The sequence below is a fragment of the Mustela erminea genome, chromosome 1 (assembly GCF_009829155.1).
Source record: "Mustela erminea isolate mMusErm1 chromosome 1, mMusErm1.Pri, whole genome shotgun sequence".
NCBI classification, from domain to species: Eukaryota; Metazoa; Chordata; class Mammalia; order Carnivora; family Mustelidae; genus Mustela; species Mustela erminea.
The window spans coordinates 209,929,296-209,950,464 of NC_045614.1; the positions used below are offsets into that span (position 1 = coordinate 209,929,296).

General features: G+C 51.1%; 1 protein-coding gene across 1 annotated transcript; it reads right to left on the reverse strand.

Moving 5' to 3' along the window:
- Window positions 1–5,302: 5,302 nt before the first annotated feature.
- Window positions 5,303–15,300, reverse strand: KCNE1 (potassium voltage-gated channel subfamily E regulatory subunit 1). Its single transcript, XM_032354345.1, has 2 exons — window positions 15,215–15,300; window positions 5,303–6,550 (listed from the first exon to the last, which is right to left on the reverse strand). Exon 2 carries the CDS (start codon window positions 6,497–6,499, stop codon window positions 6,107–6,109), a length of 393 nt encoding a protein of 130 aa, XP_032210236.1. The 5' UTR covers window positions 6,500–6,550; window positions 15,215–15,300; the 3' UTR covers window positions 5,303–6,106.
- Window positions 15,301–21,169: the final 5,869 nt, after the last annotated feature.

A 21,169-nucleotide genomic window follows, 5' to 3' on the forward strand; every position in this document is an offset into this window, starting at 1 on the left:
CCCACTGGGGGGGGAGTGGGGCAGTGAACCCACCCAGCTCCCCTCATGCATGCCCTCCCACCACGTCGTAGCTTTGAAACTGAGTCCACACTCAGTGGCAGGTGTGGAAGATACAAAGGAAATGAGAGTCAACAGCCCTACAGACCCACTGTGTTCCTGATTGTGACTCTCGTGTGGCCCCTCCATGGGGTGTGGTATCCCCCCTCCCTCTGGCTGTCAGTATAGGAGACCAGTAGCCTGTTGTTGCCCTCAGCTGTCCAGGGTTGGCTGTGGCATGTTCGCTGTCCCCAAAACCCTGGGGCAGGAATCCCTCCCTCGCTGCTGGGCGGCGGAGGAGAACATCAGAGAGGCTCTGAGGTTGACCTTGTGGAGACTTTTCTCCACACAGAGCATAGGGGGTCACAGGCCTGAAACTGAAAGGGGCTTAGGTCTAAGTGAGAGACCTTTTTCCAAAACTGGAAAGGACCATAAAGTGTATCATTTCTGGGGGCACCTGGGTGGCTCAGTGGGTTAAGCCTCTGCTTTCGGCTCAGGTCATGATCTCAGGGTCCTGGGACCCAGTCCTACATTGGGCTCTCTGCTCAGCAGGGAGCCTGCGTCCCTTCTTCTCTCTCTGCCTGCCTCTCTGCCTACTTGCAAATAAATAAATAATATCTTTTTTAAAAAAAAAGAGTATCATTTCTGGAAATGGGAAGGGCGTGAGCAGAGTCCAGCCCAAAGGAGGGGTTCCTAGTGACTTCCGCAGAATTCTGAGCCGACAGGGCCCCTGCCCAGAGAAGCTACTTCCTGGGGACTGCTGCTCTCTTTCCAGGCTTGCACTGGTCTGTTTCATGATGGTGCCCACGGGGCGCCCTGTCTCGGGAACAAGCGAAAAGAAGTTTGGCCTCCCAAGAGTGTCTAAAGCCCACTCTGAGCGCCTGGACCAGCCCCAAGCCAGCATCGCGGGGCGTCAGGTGGTCCGGGCTCCCCGCGCCTTGAAAAATATCCTCCGCGTGACCGCCAGGGGGCAGCCGCGCCCACAGCGCCTTCCCGCGCGGAGACCCGCAGACAACACCCAGTATTTTTAGAAATCTCTATACGGGGCTCCGGCTCTGTGGAGGCCAAGTAGACACACCAGCGCCCCCTCTCGATCTCCAGACTCCGTTTTTTCATATTTAGATTTCTCTGTATCCAGCCAGTCAGCTCACTTAAAAAATTTGCCACCCCTTATCCATCCATTCACAGCTTCCATCCAGTCCACATCTTCTGTCTGCAAGCTCTCGAGGCTCCGTTCTCTCTCTTAGTCTGATTTCATGTTTACATGTCATTTGTGCCCGCAGAGACGTCATCCGCTGATGTGGCTTTAAGATAGCGTGTAGTCTCCGGCGTCGGAGCCGGAGCACCAGCCGTCGTGCTCCACGCAGCCTTGCCTGGGAGTTTAAAGGTTATGGAACCCACAGGAATGTTCTCTGCCTGTCGGCTCACTTCTAGCTCTTGCTGTGACTGCTGTTGGATTATGGCAGCGTCCTGAGGGGAGGTTGAAGTCCAGAGCCAGTGCAAAGGCAACCGTTCAAACCTTATTCTCTTATTTTGCAGTTTGCCTTCCTTTTGGCTTGCTTTGCTCTCTCTCTCTCTCTATATATATATATATACACACATACATACATATATATATATACACACACACATATAGATATGTATATATATGTGTATATAGATATATTTTATTCATTTATTTGAGAGAGAGCATAAGCCAGAGGGAGAGGAACAAAGGGAGAGAGACAAGCAGACTCCATGTTGAGCGCAGAGCCCCACGCCGGGCTCTATCCCCAAACCCCAGATCATGACCTGAGCTGAAGGCAGGCATTTATCGGACTGAGCCACCCAGGCACCCCATCCCTTTTCTTAACGGCTTGGACAATATACTGGGCTACCTTATATCTTTCTAAGCAGATCTCTAGGTATACAGAGGAGGTGGTATTTGGATCCTTTTTGAGTGTAAATTGTCTGATGTTACTACATGATATCCTGTAAAAAAAAATGCTCAGGTTTTACTTAGCATATGCAAAAGAATAAAATCAGGAAATTCACAGTCCCACCCTCCCCTGCAGTGTCCACTAAGTCTTGGCTCCTGTGATGGCTAAGGGTGATGACCTATCCCACCTCAAGGCTTCTAGGAGCCCTTGACCTGGTAGAGCAGCTAGGGGCGGGCAGAGGGCGGTGGGTCCAAAGACAGGGAAGCAGGGCTCCTGCGGGCTCCCTCCTTTAAGCAACGAATGACCTTGAGTGTGTCCTCGAATCTCCCGGAGGTCTAATTAAACTTCTGGGAGCTAATTCTTCAAGGGCCACTGTCCACTGACTGGCACACGGCCCGTCCACACCAGAGAAATTCTGAAGCTCATTTGCCCAGCCAGGCCAGGTAGATCCAGGAGACACGGAGGTGGAAATGGCATTCCCTCATCTGGCTAATTTATGACTGTCCCCGCTCAGCCCTCAGTCTCCTAAGAGGCTCCGAAGTCTGATTTGTCTGCACGTATAGTGGGTCCGCCTCTCCAGGGTGGACCCTCACAACGCGTCCCGAGAGTCTGAGAAGCAGATCGGCATAAGGTATGTGGCTGGGACGCAGGGTTCGGTGGCCAGGGGACCACACTCTGGGGACTGCTGTCAGTGAATTGGCCTGGTGGCCTGGAGAGGCAGCTGGCTTGCCAGATGTGCGTACCCCTCCCCCATGCTGCTCCATAGCAAGTGTGACCTGGGGCTGGGGCAGCTCTTCTGTCCCTTCAAAGCTGAGGCTGTACATCAGTGGTCTCTGGGTACAATTCAACTCAAGGTCATGTTTTGTTTGGCCTGCATATTTTTCTTTTCTTTTTAAAAGATTTTATTTATCTGACAGAGAGACGCAGAGAGAGAGGAAACAAAGCAGGGGGGGTGGGAGAGAGAGAAGCTGGCTTCCCACTTAGCAGGGAGCCTGATGCGTGGTGGGGGGTGGGGGGGTGAGGGGGTGGGGGGTGGGGGGGTGGCTGAGATCATGACCTGAGCCAAAAGCAGATGCTTAACCACCGAGCCACCCAGGCACCCTGGCTTGCATATTTTTCTAAAAAACAGAATTAGGTGGCAACATTTGAGAGATTTCAAATAAATATCTACAGTTCCAGCTTCTCTTAAAACTCCCGGGGTCCATTAAGGCTGTGCCTGAATTCCCAAATGGCTGGCTCTCTATCTGTAGACACCGGGGCTGACTGCAGAGTTTAACTACCACGGGCAATCTTATTTCCTAATTCCTGAGCTCCTGGGGCTGCCTTACCAGAGCCTTCAAGCGCCCACCTCCACTTCTAAACGTGTCCTAATGATCTGAAGAGAACACACACCACAGATTATAATAAAAAACTTTAATTTTTAGAAAGAACTTAACTCCTCCAAAGCATGTTGCCCTATCCAGGGAACACATAGAACATTCCATACAAAGTATTAAGATCCTGTTTAGTACTTTTTAAAGATTTTATTTATTTACTTTAGAGAGAGAAAGAGAGAGCTTGAGAAGTGGGAGGGTCAGAGGGAGAAGCAGACTCCCTGCCGAGCAGGGAGCCTGATGCAGGACTCGATCCCAGGACTCCAGGATCAGGACCTGGGCTGAAGGCAGATGCTTAACCAACTGTCCACCCAGGCGCCCAGAGATTCCATGTCTAAAGAGCTCAGAACAATAGCCCGACATGCCAAGTGCTCTGGGTATATTCAACCAAATTTTAACGTATGGTCACAGGCATCTGAAAATGTGTGGCTTATAAAAGGATTGAGGGGTGCTGAGGGGAGGGTTCTGAATATCTGGTCCCTTGAGGACCGGGAGGACTGCAGCTCATGGGACCTCCTTCTGCCTTAAAAGTCCCAAAAGTCCCAGTGAGGGGAAGCGCCAGCTGCTGGGCCCGGGGTCCCAGCCACCGTGCCTGCTCTGACTCACATCACGGCTCACATGCTCTCGGGGTTCCCCTCCAAACCTGAGCTCCAGGTCTACCTGCCTTCCCCGTGGGCAATGTGTGTCTGTCGGAAGCAGATAGCTCATGCAGGGTCCATGAGGGACAAGCAAGTGTGAGACGGTTTCCAGCAGCCCCTGATCCCCTGAAATGCTGGGCAAAATGTGTCCATGTGCATTTTTTGGGTCCCAGGGATCGCAGCGTTTATTCGATTTTCAAAGGATTCGGACCCCAAGAAGCACTCATCATGGGGACTATAGTCGTCCAGGCCAGAGCTCTGCCCCAGAGATGTCCTAACCCCTGCCTCCAAGCTCTCCTGCAGGCACCATGGTCCGGCCCGTGAAGCAAGGACTGCGGTCGGCTGCTCCCGATTCGTCCACTGAGAACGGCCAGTGATGCTTGTGGGTAAGCAGGCTGAAACCACGGTGCGTGTTGACTGCGATTCTCAAAGGTCAGGGAACGCTAAGTGGGTTTTCTTCCACTGCCCTGAGCAATGGCCCCAGCACCACATGCCTCCCCCCTAATTCTTTTCCTCCTCTCTCATCTTCGAGGGATGATTCCCAGAGAATCTTCTGTCTGAGGAGGAGAGTGGCAAGAAAACTGCTATCTCTGGGGGAGGAGGCAGAGCCGGGGGCGGGGGGACACTACCTGAGTCGCCTGTGGTCGTCCCAACAGAACCCAAATCAAACATGACACACTCCTCACCTCACAGTTCTGGAGGCCCCAAGTCCGAAACCATGGTGTGGCAGGGCCATGTCCCTGTAAAGCCTGTAGGGGGAGCCTCTCCTTGCCTCTCCCAGTCTGGCGGTGGCTGGCAGTCCTTGGCCATCCTTGGCTCTCAGAGGGGGTCACTCCAGTCTCCACCTGTCTTCACGAGGGTTCTCCCCATGTGTCCATGACCTGATTTCCCACATCTTATAGGAGCATCAGTCATAATGAATGTGGGCCTACGCCAGGGACCTCATTTTCACCTGATGACATCTGCAAAAGCCTTCTTTCCAAGTACGGTCACATTCACAGGGACCAAGGTTAGGACTTGAACATGTCTTGGGGGGGGGGGCACAATTCAACCACGATGGGCACTTCGTCTCAAAAGGCCCTGTTCCCTTGATGCCATGTGTTACCACTTACCCAGACCCACTCTTTCTCTGGGGTTCTGGGGAGGCAGGTGCACCCCTCTCTCCCCTTGGCACCCATTCTGAAGTGGAAATTTTTTCTCCAGCATCTCAGTCCTGTAGGAAGTGAATTATTTTGAGATTAACACGTATGAGTAGGAAGTGTCTCTTTGTGTATTTCTGTGTGCGTGTGTGTGCCTCTGTGGGTATGCATGTGTGTGTGGGTGTGAAAGTGTGTGTGTTTGGAGGGGGTATGTGTGAGGGGTTGATGTAGGGGAGGGGCGGGAGGAAGGGAGGAAGAGGAGGCCAGAGTCACTGCAGCAAGGGCATTAGTGACAAGGGCAGAGTGGTCTTGTCCTGTGACTAGGGCAGAGGGTAAGCTTGTGATAAATACGGGAGTTATTATGCGTCTGGTCTCTGTCCTATAAAATAGGATACTAGTTAGGATACTGACTCTTATTTTGACAGGAACCAAAATAACAGGTGTCTAAGGAAGGTCAGAGTTAGTTTGTTTCCCGGAATGCCTGAGCTGATGGGTGAGCAGGAAGGTAGGGCGACCCTGCTCCACAACGTTGCCCAGACTCTTGCTGCTCTGCCATCCCTGAGGATGCTGTCCTTTTCCAGAGTCACAGCTGGCTCACTACCACATCCCTGTCCCAGCCACTGGGAAGGGGGGACAAAGGGAAGTGAAGGACTCAGCCTTTCCTTCTCAAGAATCCCACTTCTATGGGCCCAAACGTCACTACGGGACCTGGCTAGGACCCTTGCAAGGGAGTCTGGGAAATAGAGCTCTTCTCAGAGGCCGTGATCTCAGGACTGCTGCTAAAATCAACAAGGCAGGGACAGACACTGGGGAGCAGCGGGCAGTCCCCAGGGAAGGAACGGGATTGCAGAGGAACAGTGCTATGATGCTAACTAACCCCTCACCCCTTACGATCTGCAAAACACCCTAAGGACATCGCTACCAGAAAGAGCACAACAGGCACGGGATGAGAAAAACCAGATCGCCAGGCAGAATCGGTCTGGCTTTAACCAACCGTGGGATCACGACAGAGGTTTTATCTCGGGGAGGTGCGTGCGGGGCCTCTCCACCGCCAGCTGGTTTTCGATGACGTAACACGCCTTGCAGCTCTCCAGGACCCGCGCCTGGAAGTACGCCTTGTCCTGCTCCTGCCAGGAGTCCGACTCGATGTACACGTTGAACGGGTCGTGGGAGTGCTCCAGCTTCTTGGAGCGGATGTAGCTCAGCATGATGCCCAGGGTGAAGAAGCCGAAGAAGCCCAGCACCATGAGGATGTAGAGCGCGGCCAGCTGGCCGTCCTCGCTGCGCGGCGACCTGCGCGCCACGCCCGACGCGTTGCCGCCCGGCGCCACCGTCCCCAGCTGCCACAGCGCCGTCAGGAAGGGCGTCAGCGCGGTCGTGTTGGACGGAACCATCCCGGGCCTCTAGCGTCCGCTGCGGGGGCTCGAGCTTGCCGAGAAAACGTTCTGAAAGAGCAGAGCGATCTGAAATTGGAAACGGTGTCGTGGCCCAGACCTGCGCACACATGCGCATTTTGTGACCTCTGTGGGGAGAGGGGGGCCCCGACATACACCCGAGTTCCTGGCAGGTGCCCAGTTGAACCTGAACAGAGCTGCTGCTTCTTCTTTTTTTTTTTTTTCTTTTTTAAAAGATTTTATTTATTTATTTGACAGAGAGAGAGCACAAGCAGGAAGAGAGTCTGGGGGCGGGGGGGGGGGGGGGGGGGGGGGCGGGGGAGCAGGCTCCCGGCTGAGCAGAGAGCCCGATGTGGGGGCTCCATCCTAGGATACTGGGATCACGACCTGAGCCGAAGGTAGAGGCTTAACCCACTGAGCCACTCAGGTGCCCCATGCACAGAGCCTCTCTTGACTGACCAATCAATTGATTTCCCTTTCTTTCTTTCTTTCTTTCTTTCTTTCTTTCTTTCTTTCTCTTTCTTTCTTTCTCATTCTTTTATTTCTTTTTTTTTTTTTTTTTTTTTGTTTTATTTTTTTACTTGACAGACAGCACAAGCAGGGGGAGCAGCAGAAACAGAGGGAGAAGCAGGCTCTGCACGGAGCAGGAAGCCCAACTCGGAGCTGGATCCCAGGACCCTGAGATCATGACCTGAGCTGAAGGCAGATGCTTAACCCACTGAGCCACCCAGGTGCCACGATTCCCTCTTATTTCCACTCCCACCATCTACCTCCACAGGCGAGCCCCAGAATGAGCTCCTCTAATATACACCCTGGATTATGTGTATGTGTTTTAGTTTCTGTGCTATGGACCGAATTTAGTCCCCCAGTTCACATCTGGAAGCCCTAAGCCCCAGTGGACTGCACCTGGAGATGAGGTCTTCAGGAGCTAAGTCAGGTTACAGGAGGCCGTACAGGTGGGGCCCTAACCTGCTAGGACCATGGTCTTCTACTAAGAGAGGGAAATCTCTCCTACACGAGGACCCTATGAGAAGGCGACCACCTGCAAGCCAGGAGGCGAGCTCTCACCAAACCTTCCGGAACCTTGATCTTAGACTTACAGCTCCCAAACTGTGAGAAAACAGATGTCTGTTGTGTAAGCCCCCAGGCTGTGGGATTTGGTCACAGTGGCCTGAGCTAGGACAGGTACGTGGCACAGGGTTACGCATCTGCCTCTCCTTCCTTTTCCTCCTTCCGTTGTGGCTTTTTGGCCTTTGGCCTCGAAGGGGTCAGAGTGTTCTAGCTTGTGCTGTGTTGGCCCCCTCCCTGCCGCCCTGTCCTCTGCTGAGTGGCTCTCACAGGCCATGTGGAAAGAGACAGTATCCCCATCACTTCAGTCTGGATGTCAGCATCACTGAAAACCCAGAGAACAGGCCTGGGAACTGTGAGAGCTTGCGTTTCCAAGAAGCTCTGGAATTCTGTCAGGGGGTTCATGAGTCACTGATAAGCTCAACAGGTTTTATTCATATCTTTGAGAACATGCTGGCCTCTATCCCCACACCCCCCACCCTGCCTCCTAGGCCCTGCTGGGAGACAAAATACCCAGAGCCAACTTGATGAGGCCTCCCTTGAAACTGGACCCACAAGGGGCTACAGAGGGCTGGCCAGATTCCCAGGCCTCACCCATTTCTCAGGGCTCTCAAAGCCGTTGTGTGTAGCATTCACTCGAGGTACCTTGGAGTGGCTGTTGAAACTCAGGGTGATGGTTTGGGACCAAAGTTTCCGGTCAGAAACCCCATGGAAAGAGAAATTCCAATGTACATGGCTGGGCAGGGTTGGGGGGTGGTGCGGGCTCAGCCTCTCCCAGCCAGGGTGGGGGCTGTGACATCACACATTGTCTCGCTAGGACAGATGTCAATCTAGAGCTATTTCTTAGGATTGCTTAAATTTTGCAACCTCTGAACCCAGCCCTGGGGGGAGATGCTTGGTACCTGCCCTAGGCACCTCTCCCTCTACCCATCCCTGGGATGTCGGTGCACCCCAGAATTCCCGTTGGCCCTTTCTTCTCACTCTGCCCTCTCCCTGGGTAGTTGCACCTGCCGTTCAGGTTCCCCCACATAGCCATGACCCCAGGGGCCCTTCTGAGTGCCAGAGCTGGGTGCCCCATGACCTGCCAAGGATTCATGTACTTTCAGCGAAACCCCAGGCCCCTGCACCTCAGCCACACCCCTCCTGCCATGCGCCTCAGTGAGCAGAGGGGCCGTGTACCCACCCCCCACCCCAAAACCTGTCGGTCCTTCGCTCAAAGGCCTTTCCAGGTTCCGCCCTACCTTTAGGGTGAAACACCCCATTTTCGGCATGGATATGGGGCCAAATGCGAGGACCCCGGCCTCCTCCTCTTACTTACTCGCCCAGACGCTGTGTTCCAGCCTGGCTGGCTGCTTGCCCAGCCCTGTACACATCACCCCCACTTTCCACATCTCCAGCAGAGGCAGCCCCTCCTTCCTGGCCCACGGAACCTACTCATGCTTTTGAGTCCAGCTCAGCCTTCTCTGATGTGTGGGGCTGGCTCAGCGCCAGCAGGCATGCCCACAAAGGCCGCTGGGCTCCCTGCTGACTTCACAACAGTCGTCATCCCTGTCCCGCACCCTGTGCCCCGCAGCTTCGCTAGCCCGGCGCTTGGCACGCAGCAGCTGAGGAGCTGTCCGTGAGCTCCTTAATACCTCCTGACGGTGTGACACCTGATTCTTCATAACCCAGTATCTAATGAACAGATGCTCCCACTGTCTCCCTTGGAGAGCCCAGACTCAGGGAGCAGAAGTGGAGGCGGAGAAAGAGACCCATTGTTGGAATTACACCTCCACTCAAGGTTTGGATTCTGGCCTTCCTGCTTTCCGGCTACATGACTCTGGTCACATTCCCTCGGCCTGTTCAGTCTTTTTCCCTTTGGAAATGGGGAGAAACATCACTGACATCCGGAGCTGTTGGATCACTGACCCAGCGTGCAGAGACGGCGATGTAACATAGGACACATGGCGGTGCCCACTTAGGGTCCTGAGGGTGAGTGCATTGGTTTTTCCAGCTTTTTAAAGAAAATCAGCCAGGACACCTGGGTGGCTCAGTGGATTAATTACCTGACTCTTGGCTCTGGCTCAGGTCATGATCTCAGGGTCGTGGGATCGAGCCCTGTGTTCTCTCCCCAACCCTCCTTCTGCCTGTGTGTATGCTTTCTCTCTCTCTCTCAATGAATAAATAAAATCTTTGGGGAAAAAGGAGGGGGGCTCAGTCATTAAGCAACTGCCTTCAGCTCAGGATATGATCTCAGGGTCCTGGGATTGAATCGCTTCTCCCTCTCCCTCTGCCTTTGCCTGCTGCTCTGCCTGCTTGTGCGCTCTCTCTCTCTCTCTCTCTCTCAAATAAACAAATAAAATCTAAAAAAAAAAAAAAAACAATGATTCTAAACAACCTCCGGAGGTAACTGGTTTATAACCAATAGCGCCACACAGCAAGTGAATTTAACAGTAACTTCTGCACCTAATTCATATGCGTGGGATCCCGGAGAAGACCTGTTACTTAAAATGAGATTAACTTTCCTATGGCCAGAGGAAACAACCAGAGACATCTGCATTGAAAAAACCTGGCAGGCCAACTATCCTCAGTCTTGCTTTAAGGTAGTGGTGCTCAAATTTTGGCACGCTTTAAATGCCTGCCTGCCTGCCTGCCTGCCTTCCTTCCTTCCTTCCTTCCAAGATTTATTTATTTATTTTAGGTGGGGGAGGGAGCAGAGGGAGAGAGTGTCTTAAGTAGACTTTGCCCTGAGTGCAGAGCCCAACAACGTGTAGCTCGATCTCACGACTGAGATTGGGACCTGAGCTGAAACCAAGAGTCGGTTGCTTACCGACTGTGCCACCCCAGCGCCCCTGGCACACTTTAGAATCACCTTCTAAAAATGCAGAGTGTTGGGCTCCACTCCCAGAGTTTCTGATCTAGAATGGCTGGTATGGGGTCTGAGAACTTGCGTTCCAACAAATTCACAGGTGCTGCTGAAGCTGCTGGCCTGGGGACCCCCACCTGGTGACCTGTGAGAATCATCTGGAGAGCTTTAAGAGAGGTACTGATGGTCAGATTCCCCCCTCCAAAGACTGTGAGGTCCTTGATCTGGGTTCCTTTCTGGCATAAATCTTCCTAGGTGATCCTGATTTGTAGTTAAGGCTGAGACCTACCGGGCTATGGAACCTTAAGAAACTGACCAATCTTTCATGCTGCAAGGTGCCAGGAAGAATTTAATAAGAGAAATTATTTCATAAAGTACTTTTTGAAACCTCATTTGTTTTTTAGATTTTCTTTTTTGGTCTTTTACGTCCCTGATATAATCTGAAGAGGAGACACAGGGAGAAATTCTCAAGTCTTCACCATAAGCCCAGCTGCTTCCCACCTAACTCACACAGGCACCTTAAATGATACAGCTTCCGCCAGACCCAAAAAGTCAGGTTCATTAACTGCCTTTCAAGTAATGACTGAATTTTTAAAGAAAAAAATCTCCTTCTTACTTTACATTTAATTCATTGTATTGCTTTTGTGAAATGCCCTCTGTACCCCCAAGGCCTGCCTGCTGGGTCACTTGGTATTCTGGGTAATGAGTCTCAAAATGTGTTTGGCAATGCCCTCTTAATAATCAGCATGGTGTAAACGAACCCAATCTGCATGTCAGCTGGGGGTGTATGTCCCATTCTCCAAGTTCACTTCCATTATAATGCCAACGCACTGCCCAGTGGCCACTGTTTCAAACCACTGGACCCACAGGGATTTGAAGAGCAACAAAGTCAGCAATTTTAACTTACAAGAAACTGGACTCCACAGAGTTCAGCTGACCTGCCCAAGGTCATGCCTCTTATCAAAAATACATCTCAAATGTAATTTTGTAGCCATGAACTCACATTTTATTAGTACGGAATAGGGAGTTCTCAGGACTTGGCCGAAAGGTGATGGATTCTAGAATTAAGGTCAAGGGAACTTGAGGACCTGGCCATTTATATCAGGTAAAACCAGGTCTACTCAGATGAGGACTGGCTTGGGACCCGAAGATGCCATTAGAAGACCCCTTTCCCTACTTTTTGTAGCTTGCACAGTGACAAGGGGGCTGCGGGGGGTGGGGCGCAAGCAGCAGGAACCGGGGAGGTCCAACTCTAAACACAACCTGTTTCATGCCCCGCCCATGCTGAACATTCTCAGACTGGCCTTAGTGGGTCTAGAAAGAGGGGGCTTCTAGAAGCGTCTGCTTTGGCATGGGTTTGAGTCTCCACGTGCGGAACAGATACTGCCCCTAACCAAGGTTAGTACCATTTTCTTTTTTCTCCAAAGTTCACACATACCAACTGGGTCTCCAGCACCCTGGGATTCTGGAAGGTCCCCAGCTGCACCCAGAGGAAAAGAGGGCCGTGAGCGATGTCACGTGGTGCTGGCACACATCACTCCGTTTGCATTTCTCTCACATGTTCCAGCTCGGAGCGCTGTCAGCACTGATAGCAGCCTGGAAGCTTTTAGAACAGATTTCCCAGCCCTGCCACCTTGCCTTCTTTCTCAAGCATTTACGGAGCAACGGAGGTTTCTGTGGGCTGACTCCGTCCATACTTCTGCTGAGAGTGCTAGATGTTGGGGCGGGGGTTGGGGGGTGTCCAGTTCAGAGCCAAGAGATCTGAGTTCAGGCCTCCGCTGGGCCTCAGTTTACTTCTCTTGGTAAACAGGCGTAATGTTCCTATCATCTTTTTTTTTTTTTTTCAACATTTTGTTTGTTTATTTGACAGAGAGACAGTGAGAGGAAACACAAGCAAGGGAAGAGGGAAAGGAGGGGAGAGGGAGAAGCAGGCTTCCTGCTGTGCAGGGAGCCCGAGGTGGGGCTCGATCCCAGGACCCTGGAATCATGACGTCAGCTGAAGGCAGATGCCTAACTGACTGAGCCACCCAGGCGCCCCACGTTCGTGTCATCTTAACGGCATTCTTCAAGCATTTCCTCAAAGAGCAGCCAGTCCTGACATCATCATTAGGCTTTACTGGCTGGAGGAAGCAGAATTAGGGCAAAACCAATTATGGATCAGCCTAATTTGGGTAAATATGCTCTTACTGCGTCAGAAATTCTGCAAGCATATTTTGCCTGGAAGCCACTGTCAATTATTTTCATCTTTATCTCGACAAATTCTGGAGACATATTTACCTCCAAGCAGATAAAAAGCCAACAGGGGCCCCCAGACCCTTCCAGGGTGTGAAGGGTGGCCATGTGACCCAGCGAGCTGGTGAGGGGGACCCAGCCAAACTCAGTTATGGGAAAAAGGATACGCATTTTGGCGTGGAGAATGGACGGGAGGATTCTCATACTCCGGAGGGCAGCTGAAGTCACACAGAAAGAGGGCAAGTGGACGATCCCCTTCAGCAACTTAAATAAATGTGAGGACCCTCAGTTTTCTTATCCAAAAACTGAGCATAATGGAATCTCCCCTGAGCATGATGGAATCTCCCCCGATAATACCCCCGTGAGGCGTGGAACAAACCCATAATTTTGCTACCTCTAAATTTTGTTGCTCTCTCTGCAAGAGGGGCGTGAGCGCCATATTTGCTTGTCAAAATTCTACTGGTCCTCTAAACGTGTAGTCCTATGCCAACCTGGGTGCAAATGCTCCTCTCCCACTTTGATCACCTGGTGCCTTGGCTGTACTGCCCATATTCTAATGTGTATCGTAGTGATTTATGGATTTGTCTGGGCATTTCCTTCCAGAAGCCCAGGAAGGTCAGAGATTGTCTTGCTCACCTTGTCCCCACGTTCTTATAGAACGCAGAACCGTTCTATAAGAGATGGCTGAATTAAATGGGGAGGCAAAGTATTAGATTCAACACAAATGCAATGTGATTGTTGAGTGCAAATAACCAATGAAGTTTAATACACTCTTGAAAGAAATTGGTGAGTAGCCAAAAGAAAACCTCTTTCAATATAGTCTGGTTTTATATAATAAAAGGGAAACAATTTTTATTTGTATTTATGTATTTCATTAGTATTATTTATTTTGTATATGAAAATTGATATTATTGTTATTAAGATTTTATTTATTTATTTGACAGAGACAGACACAGCGAAAGAGGGAACACAAGCAGGGGGAGTGGGAGAGGGAGAAGCAGGCTTCCCGCTGAGCAGGGAGCCCTGTGCGGGGTTTGATTCCAGGACCCTGGGATCATGACCTGAGCCGAAGGCAGACGCTTAATGACTAAGCCACCTAGGTGTTCCTAAAATTGGTATTATTAACATAGTTACATACGTATCCACAACCTACTTTCTTCCTAAAAAGGTTGAAGGCGGTCAGTACTCGTTGACAATATGGCTGAATTTTTATCCCTTCTCCACTTCTGATAACCCCTATCCTGTTTTTTCTTTTTTCCATGTTACTTAAACTATGCTAATACGTTTTTCTTATTTATTATGTCCATTGCTTATTGTTTGTCTTACCATCCCGGTGGTAAGCTTACCGAAACTTCTCCACCGAAACTCAAGCTTTTGTGTGCCTGTGTTCTTCTGCATGCATCTCAAGGTCTAGAACAGCATCTGGCATACGGTAGGGGACACGATAAATATTCATGGTGTGCAGGCGTGCATACAGGAATGCATGAATGAGTAAATGTCCCATTCGACTACCAGAAAGCCCCAACCACCAGCTCTATTGTCAGAGACTTAAGATGACAAGACTGAGTCCTCTGATGTCTTTACAGTGTACTTTAATTTCAAAACAATCCAATTTCTAAGAGCCAGTCCAAAGCCAGACCTCCAGGGATATCTTAAAAGGGAGAACGCCTTCCTCACAACCATCCTTTTGCTGGCCTCTGACGGGTTTATGAAACATCACAGAAAGCGGGTTTTGGCCCCTCCTTAGCCATCCATAGATCAGAGTCAAGATGCTTTCTGGCAAGTCACTGCATATGAGTTTAAACAGCTGTGCCATCACACCAAAGCTCCCCACCACCGGGATGGTAAATGACAGCAGTGGTTACTGATCAGGACTTTCGTTAGTGGAACTAGAAGCTCCTTCTTAAACCTTAAATGGGGACTCAAACAGTTCACATACAGCAGTTTGAAAAATCCGGGGTGGCTGGGGTTGGGAGTGCGGGAGACAATGTAACAGGTGACACAGATCCTGAATGTACACATGGCTGCTATTCGGTCAAGTTTCTTCCAGAAGCTTCCCAATTACTACAGTCAAGAGCAGATACCATCAATGTACTCCACGTCCCATGCCGTTTCCCCAGGGAGATGCCAAGGCCCGAGAACCTTTCTGGTCAAGAAATTCAAAAGTTCCCTTTGAGGCCGGATGTATCTGCAGGTACCCCCTGAGCTGGATGGTGGTCTTTGAAACCGAGAGGGGACTGGGATCGCGGGCGGTTTTAGTTTTCTTTGGGCGCTTGGAGGTAGTTCCCAAATTTTCTACAAGAATGTCTGAGGTTTCATTAAAACGGGGAAATGTGGTGGTTCTTTGGTGGTGAGACCATTCCCAACGCGTGCGCCTCTAAGTGAAGCCCCGTCTAGAGAAGGGAGGCGCGGGCCGAATCCTCCGTCCCGTCTGGTCTCCCGGGGCGGGGTGGTCGCGGCGCCTCCGGCTCCGGGGGCTGTGACCCGGTCCCTAGAGCCCCCATCAGAGTGGCCCGACTGGGGCGCCGGCGCGCGGGGCGCGGAGCCGGGAGGCGCGAGCGTGCACTTACCGGGTCCGGGGCGCCGAGGCGGCCGGGTGCGCAGGGGGTCCGCAGGGCCGCGCGCAGGACACCGACGGCCGAGCCCAAGGCGGCGCGCTCCCCCGCGGGTGGCAGCTCAGGCAGGCGGGCGGGCGGGGCCTCTCGGAGCCCGCGGGCGCCCCGCCCCGTCCCCGCGCGGCCCGGCCGAGCCCGGGCCCACCGACCCACCCCAGACCAGCCCCCGCCCACCCGGCCCTCCGCTGCCCTGCCGAGCGCCTCGGATCGCGCGCGGTAGGCTCAGGGTCTGCAGAAAGTCCCTGTTACTACAATCGCCAGACAGCTAGCCAGCCAGACCCTCCTGTGGCAGTTAGCAGTGGGCAGGCTAGAAGCAAGAGAAAGGCATTCCGGGAGACCCCCACCCGCGGCCAAAAGCCAGGACAAACGTCCCTTCCAACAGCTCCCAACAGGAACTCAAAGCCGCTCACAACCCCAGCCGACTCTCGTTAGCCGCATCCCCTACCTGAGCTGTGTCCATGCAACCAAGCGCCAGAATTATGCAGTGTGGGGGTGGGGGGCATCCAGCTCGGAGTTGGAAGGGCATCTGGGCATGGGACAGGTGTGGTCCCCGCCCACGGGGGTCAGTCGCTGGGGCTACCCACACCTCGGTCGGGGCACTCCAGAGTCCTTGGGGGCAGAGGGACCGGCCACGAGAGGCAAACTGCACAAGGGCCCGAGTGACCTGCCAGCCAATTTCACAGCCGCTGCCCACAAGCGTGGGGGGAGGGTGGGGGGCGAGGCTGGGCCCCGGGCCATTTCCAAATGACAGGCCCGTGCAAGCTCTGGGGAATGAGGTCCAGGCTCACGCTCTGCAGGCGGGAAGCAGAGGAAGAAGGTTCCTGACGTAGAGCCTGAAGATGCTCCCTCGGCTTGGTCTTCCTCATTCACTTTCCTTCTTGGGTCTTGGGCTGGGTGCTGTCCTGGGGAGCAAGACCTCAGAGGGGTCCGCCGCGGCATGGGACATTCCAGGGCTCAGCTCAGCTGGCAAAGGCCGAGTTGGCACCTCCCTGATTCGTGGGTACCGGTACAAACCCACCCCAGACACCTGGGAAAGCCTAAAGTGCCCTTGGCCTGGATGCGTTAGTTGTACTCTGCGAAGTCTGTTCCGCGGGGAGGGTCTGAAACTTAGAGAAGTTTTATGCATAAACCGTTCTTTGTAGATTTTCTTGCAATAGCTAGAATCTGAATGTCTCAAAGCAAAAAGTGGTTCATGAGGGTACCTCGGATAGACTAAAAAAGCACACCACCCTGTCGATATTGTCTGCTGGGCTTATGTGGTGGCTTATGTGGGATCTATTTTCTTATTTATATTATTCTGTATTTTCCTTTTCCTGTTTGTTTTTGTTCTTATTTTTGTTTGTTTTGTTTGTTTGTTGCAATAGGTCTATGTTCTTTAATATTTAGGGGAAAAAATACATACACTTTATCTGGAAATTCCCTTGGGCATGCCATATGGAGGTGGTCTCTTTTTGCCCATCTTGCCACAAAAGACTCCACACTGGAGGGAAATGATAGTGGATTGAAGCAAAGATGTTTGTCCTGTCAAATTTGTGCGCAGCCCTTTCAGGGCAAGCTTGCAGGCCAGGTGACCGTGTGGGGCGCGCCCCACACCAGCTGTGAGATTACTGTGTCCCCTGGCGGGGGAACAGGGCCTGCCCACCTGTCACCTGTCACCCAGTGTGTATGGCAGTGTTTGCAAAAGGTGTGACATATGTGAGTGATGTCGCTCTTAATTCTCTTCCTGGTTCTCTCCATCCCACAGATGAAGGGTTATTTCATTATGATGATACCGTTTTTGTCATTTCTTGTTTGTAATGATAAGACATGATTATAGCCAAGAAAGACTGTATTTTCTCTCTCTCTCTTTTTTTTTTTTTTTTTAAAGATTTTACTTATTTGAGAGAGAGAGAGCGTGCACGAGCGCACTAGAGGGAGCAGGGTCAGAGGGAGAAATAGAGCAGGGAGCCTGATGCAGGAGTCGGATCCTGGGAACTCCGGGGGTCATGACCGGAGCCAAACACAGTTGCTTAACCAACTGAACCACCCAGGTGCCCTGACTGAGTTTTGTTTCTTGAAATGGTTTCTCCTTCTCTTTCTCTTCCTGCTTCTACCTTTCTAGACACACCTTTCTCCCACCTTACAGGTGTGACCAAGCTTAAAATAGTCATAACAATAGAGCCACAGCCTGCATAGCCCTTGGGTGGGTCATTTCTCTGCTCTCTCTGGTTCCTCCACCTTCTCCATTCTTCTTGGTTCCTTCTGTGGGAGCTGGGTCTTGGGGAAGGGGTGGCAAGCGTTGAGCCCTGCTCTTCTCAGTGGGTTTACATTCCTCTTCTGTGAGTTCCCACCTCACTGCAGGGGGCACCTGAAGCCAGAGCTGCAGCCACTCTTCCTTCTTTCTTAGGAAAATCCCATATCTCATTTTGACACTTGGCTGTCCTGCTTATGTTCCTGACCTTGCTTACATGCTCTAGGAGGGAGAACGGCTCTGCCATCAGACAGGACTGGTCTGCAGTGGAATCCACCCACCCAGGATGCTCTTATGGACTCTGGACCAAGATATGTAGACACTTCTTGGCTGTTCCCCCTGGCTGCAATTCTGTTGGTGTCCAGGGCCCCTGCATTAGCTTCAGGACATTCCCTGGCCCCTGACCCCTCTTTCTTCCTGATTTTTCACCCCTCTATGCCATGGCTTCTACTGTCCCCTGGAAACCCCCATTTGTCAGTGAGAAGCACCTGTAAGGCAAACAACCGTTCTTTAGTAGCAGTGGAGCAGATCCGGAGTGTGGTCATGTGCTCCCTTACGATATTTCCCCCAGAAGGACAAAGAGAGGAAGGGCACTGGGGTCCTCATTCTCGCCCCACTGGTGACAGATGAGGTGTAGAGTGATGGCAGAGAGCCCCACCCTGTACCCTGCCTGTCACCTGGGGTGCTGTCCCCCCACGGCCATCCATCGCTCCATCACACCCCATGCAGGTGTCTCGGCATGTCTGTGTCTTCTCTGATGGCCACATGGTGCTCTCATCTCTTCTCTCCTCCTTCCCTTGGCCAGCATCTCCCCATCTGATTCACTCAGTTGTAGGAAGCCTAGCCTCAGTTTCCTCCCAGGGCTCCTCTTTGTGTAGGGACCCTGCACACCAGGGGCATCCCTCTCAAACGCCACAGTCTGCTGGCATTCTCCTAACACCCCCTAGAGGATTGCTCTTGTTCCAAAAAGAAACCATCCACAACCTGGGTACAGGCCATTCCAGTTCCATGACCTTATTTCCCACTGCTCTGCTCCTCCAAGCTTCCAGACCAGCAAAATACACGCCTCTGTTTTTTGTGTACAACCTGGCCTTCCCCCATCCAGACAGGTTGATGATCGTCCCCTAACTGCCTCCAGGATATTTTCAAATCCCAGATCTTCAGCAAAGGGTTAAAATGTGGGGTCAGTGACCAGCTCTGAACCTCTTGGCATAGGGTCTGTCTGTTTGCTTTAGCTCTGAATTCATTTTTCAAGATGAAAAAATTGAGATCTCTCATACTAAACATCAAGATGTCTGGCTTCTCTTATAAAACTCAACAGATCTAGAAACTTTATGCTCACTTTTCGCACAGCGACCAATGGCCGGGGCTGCATTTTCTGCAAAGACACGCTAGAGAGTTTACCACACACCCTCCCACACCATATCCTCCCTGACAAGGACAATGAGCAGGACCCACTTACTCAATATCCTGCCTGTCTGTAGATATCGAGTGGGTCACTTCTGTCCCAGGACTTTCCCTCCCAAGACAAAGCCCCTTGTCTGACTGGTCCTTCTCTTTGCGTGCCTGGGAACTCATTTCTGCACGTGTTTTGTCCCGGCTGGTTTGCTGTGTTGCATGTACTCTTCAGCTGTGTCATGGGTGAATGCTTTGTTGATCTTTTTAGGGCAAGTGTTCTTAATTTTTCAGGAATCTTCCTGGGATTTTAGAAAAGCTATGGCTTTCCTCCCTTCTCTCCAAAGGCACAGACGTGCAACATTTTGCCTACAATTCAGGAGATGTGTGCTGGTGTGCTGGGCGATTTATGGAGGCCATGTTACCAACTGCAGGGCAAAGACTATCTTTTCTGTGAAGCCAATTCAACTCTGTAGGACTGAGTCTTGGGTCTTTACTGTGTACTATGCTCAACAAATGCTGAGCGTTGCCCGACTGGTGGGCAGCAAGACTGTTCATGAACATAGTTGTCCAAGCTGCCTCTACCTAGGTCCCGGGAGCAAAGCACAAGTTCTCAGCACCCTTGAGTCACCCAAGGAAGATGAGATACCAGCTCCAGACCCACCAAGTCAAGCATCACAGCTGCCTTTGCATTTGACAAATAACCATAACCTTCACCTTGTTATGAAAAGAGCACAAATCCAATTAAGAAAGACTTGCCAAAAGAAATAACATCGTTGTGCCCTCCCAGCCCCCTTTTTGTCCCAGAATAATGCTATGCTGATAGAAACATGATAAATTAATTACACTCTGGAATGCTATTTATTGCTAGGAAAGAACACTAAATCGACAAATACAGTGTTTGACATTTGAATACAAATATTGCCCTTATGTTTTTGCTTTTTTTTTTTTTTTAAACCCAACGGGGCCAGTTTACGCAGGATTATATGTATAATCCTTTTAAAACCTGCGGATTTAAAATCACGAAAGTAACAATGTGTTGGGTGTTATAGTCAGCCAAAGAACAAGGTAACGAAGGAATAAGATTAGGATCTCTTCAGTTCGTTGCATTTCTGATATTATTTTGGTGTTCCTCCAATTCCTTATAACACAGAAACACTGTTGTGGCCCATGTCCCTGAAACGGAAGGACATTGGCAAGCCTGAATTGGAAACCAGTGCAGGCAGCCTTTCTGGGAATGAGTGTGAAGGTCACTTTTTAGTAGAAATGGGACTGTCCACAGCCATTGTCATGATTTCTGTGCTATTTCAACCAGGTCCTTCTGCCAGGCAGTCTGGATTAATGAGGATTAATCCTCCACAGGGACTGAAGGAAGAAATCAGAGGTAGTGTCTGGCATGACTCAGAGGAGGACTGGAGGAACTATATTCAGAGCAAGTCTTCAGAAGAACAAATTCCAAAATACTTTTTAAGTTTGAAATGTGTACATAGTGAAAAGGTTTTGATGACACCCTTGATCTTCGAATCCTTATTCTAATTAATATCGAGTCTGAACTCAAACCCTTCCCATTAAAATTTTTCTCAATAAATAAATCTCTTGATGACTGGTCAGTCTAATTTAGTATTTACCAAGTTCCTAGATGGGAAGGGTGGAGAGCACCCAATCAGATGTATGTCCATATTTACCCACCTTGCCCAGTAGAGCTGAGATGCTACCCCCTTCTCTTGCCAGCCTTCACCCACCCTCAACACACATGAAGTATCTCTGGCAGAAGTGGTCCCTTCCTGCTGGAGAGATGCTGTGCAAACATTACCTTTACGTTTGTTATTGTTGTTATTGTTTTTAAACCCAACTGGTTCCAACAGCACAAGGTGTTACCTTCGACCATGGCACTCTGTCCTCCAGAGCTCTGAAAACTAGTCTTCTTTTTTCATTTCTGAAGGCCCCACCAAAGGCCAGCACGTATCAACTTTTGCCAGGAATCTAACAAGAGTTTCCAGGCTGATCTCTTACCCCAGCCTGGCCCTCTTTCTCTCTCCTTGAGAGATCTATTATACTGTGCTTCCTTTTCTACCTCACCTGCCAGCAATTGAGAGTCACATCGACCTTCCTTGTCTGCTGTCAGCTGTAAGCTCCTGAAGGACAAGTTCTACCAACTCATTTGCCTTTAGTCCTCTGTTGAGGCGAGTGAGGATTATAGCAACTAGACAGGGATTCACAGATATTTCTTGAGTGGATAACTGGTGACTTGTCCAGGATTGGGGGGGGCACCCCTTTCTGGGCCA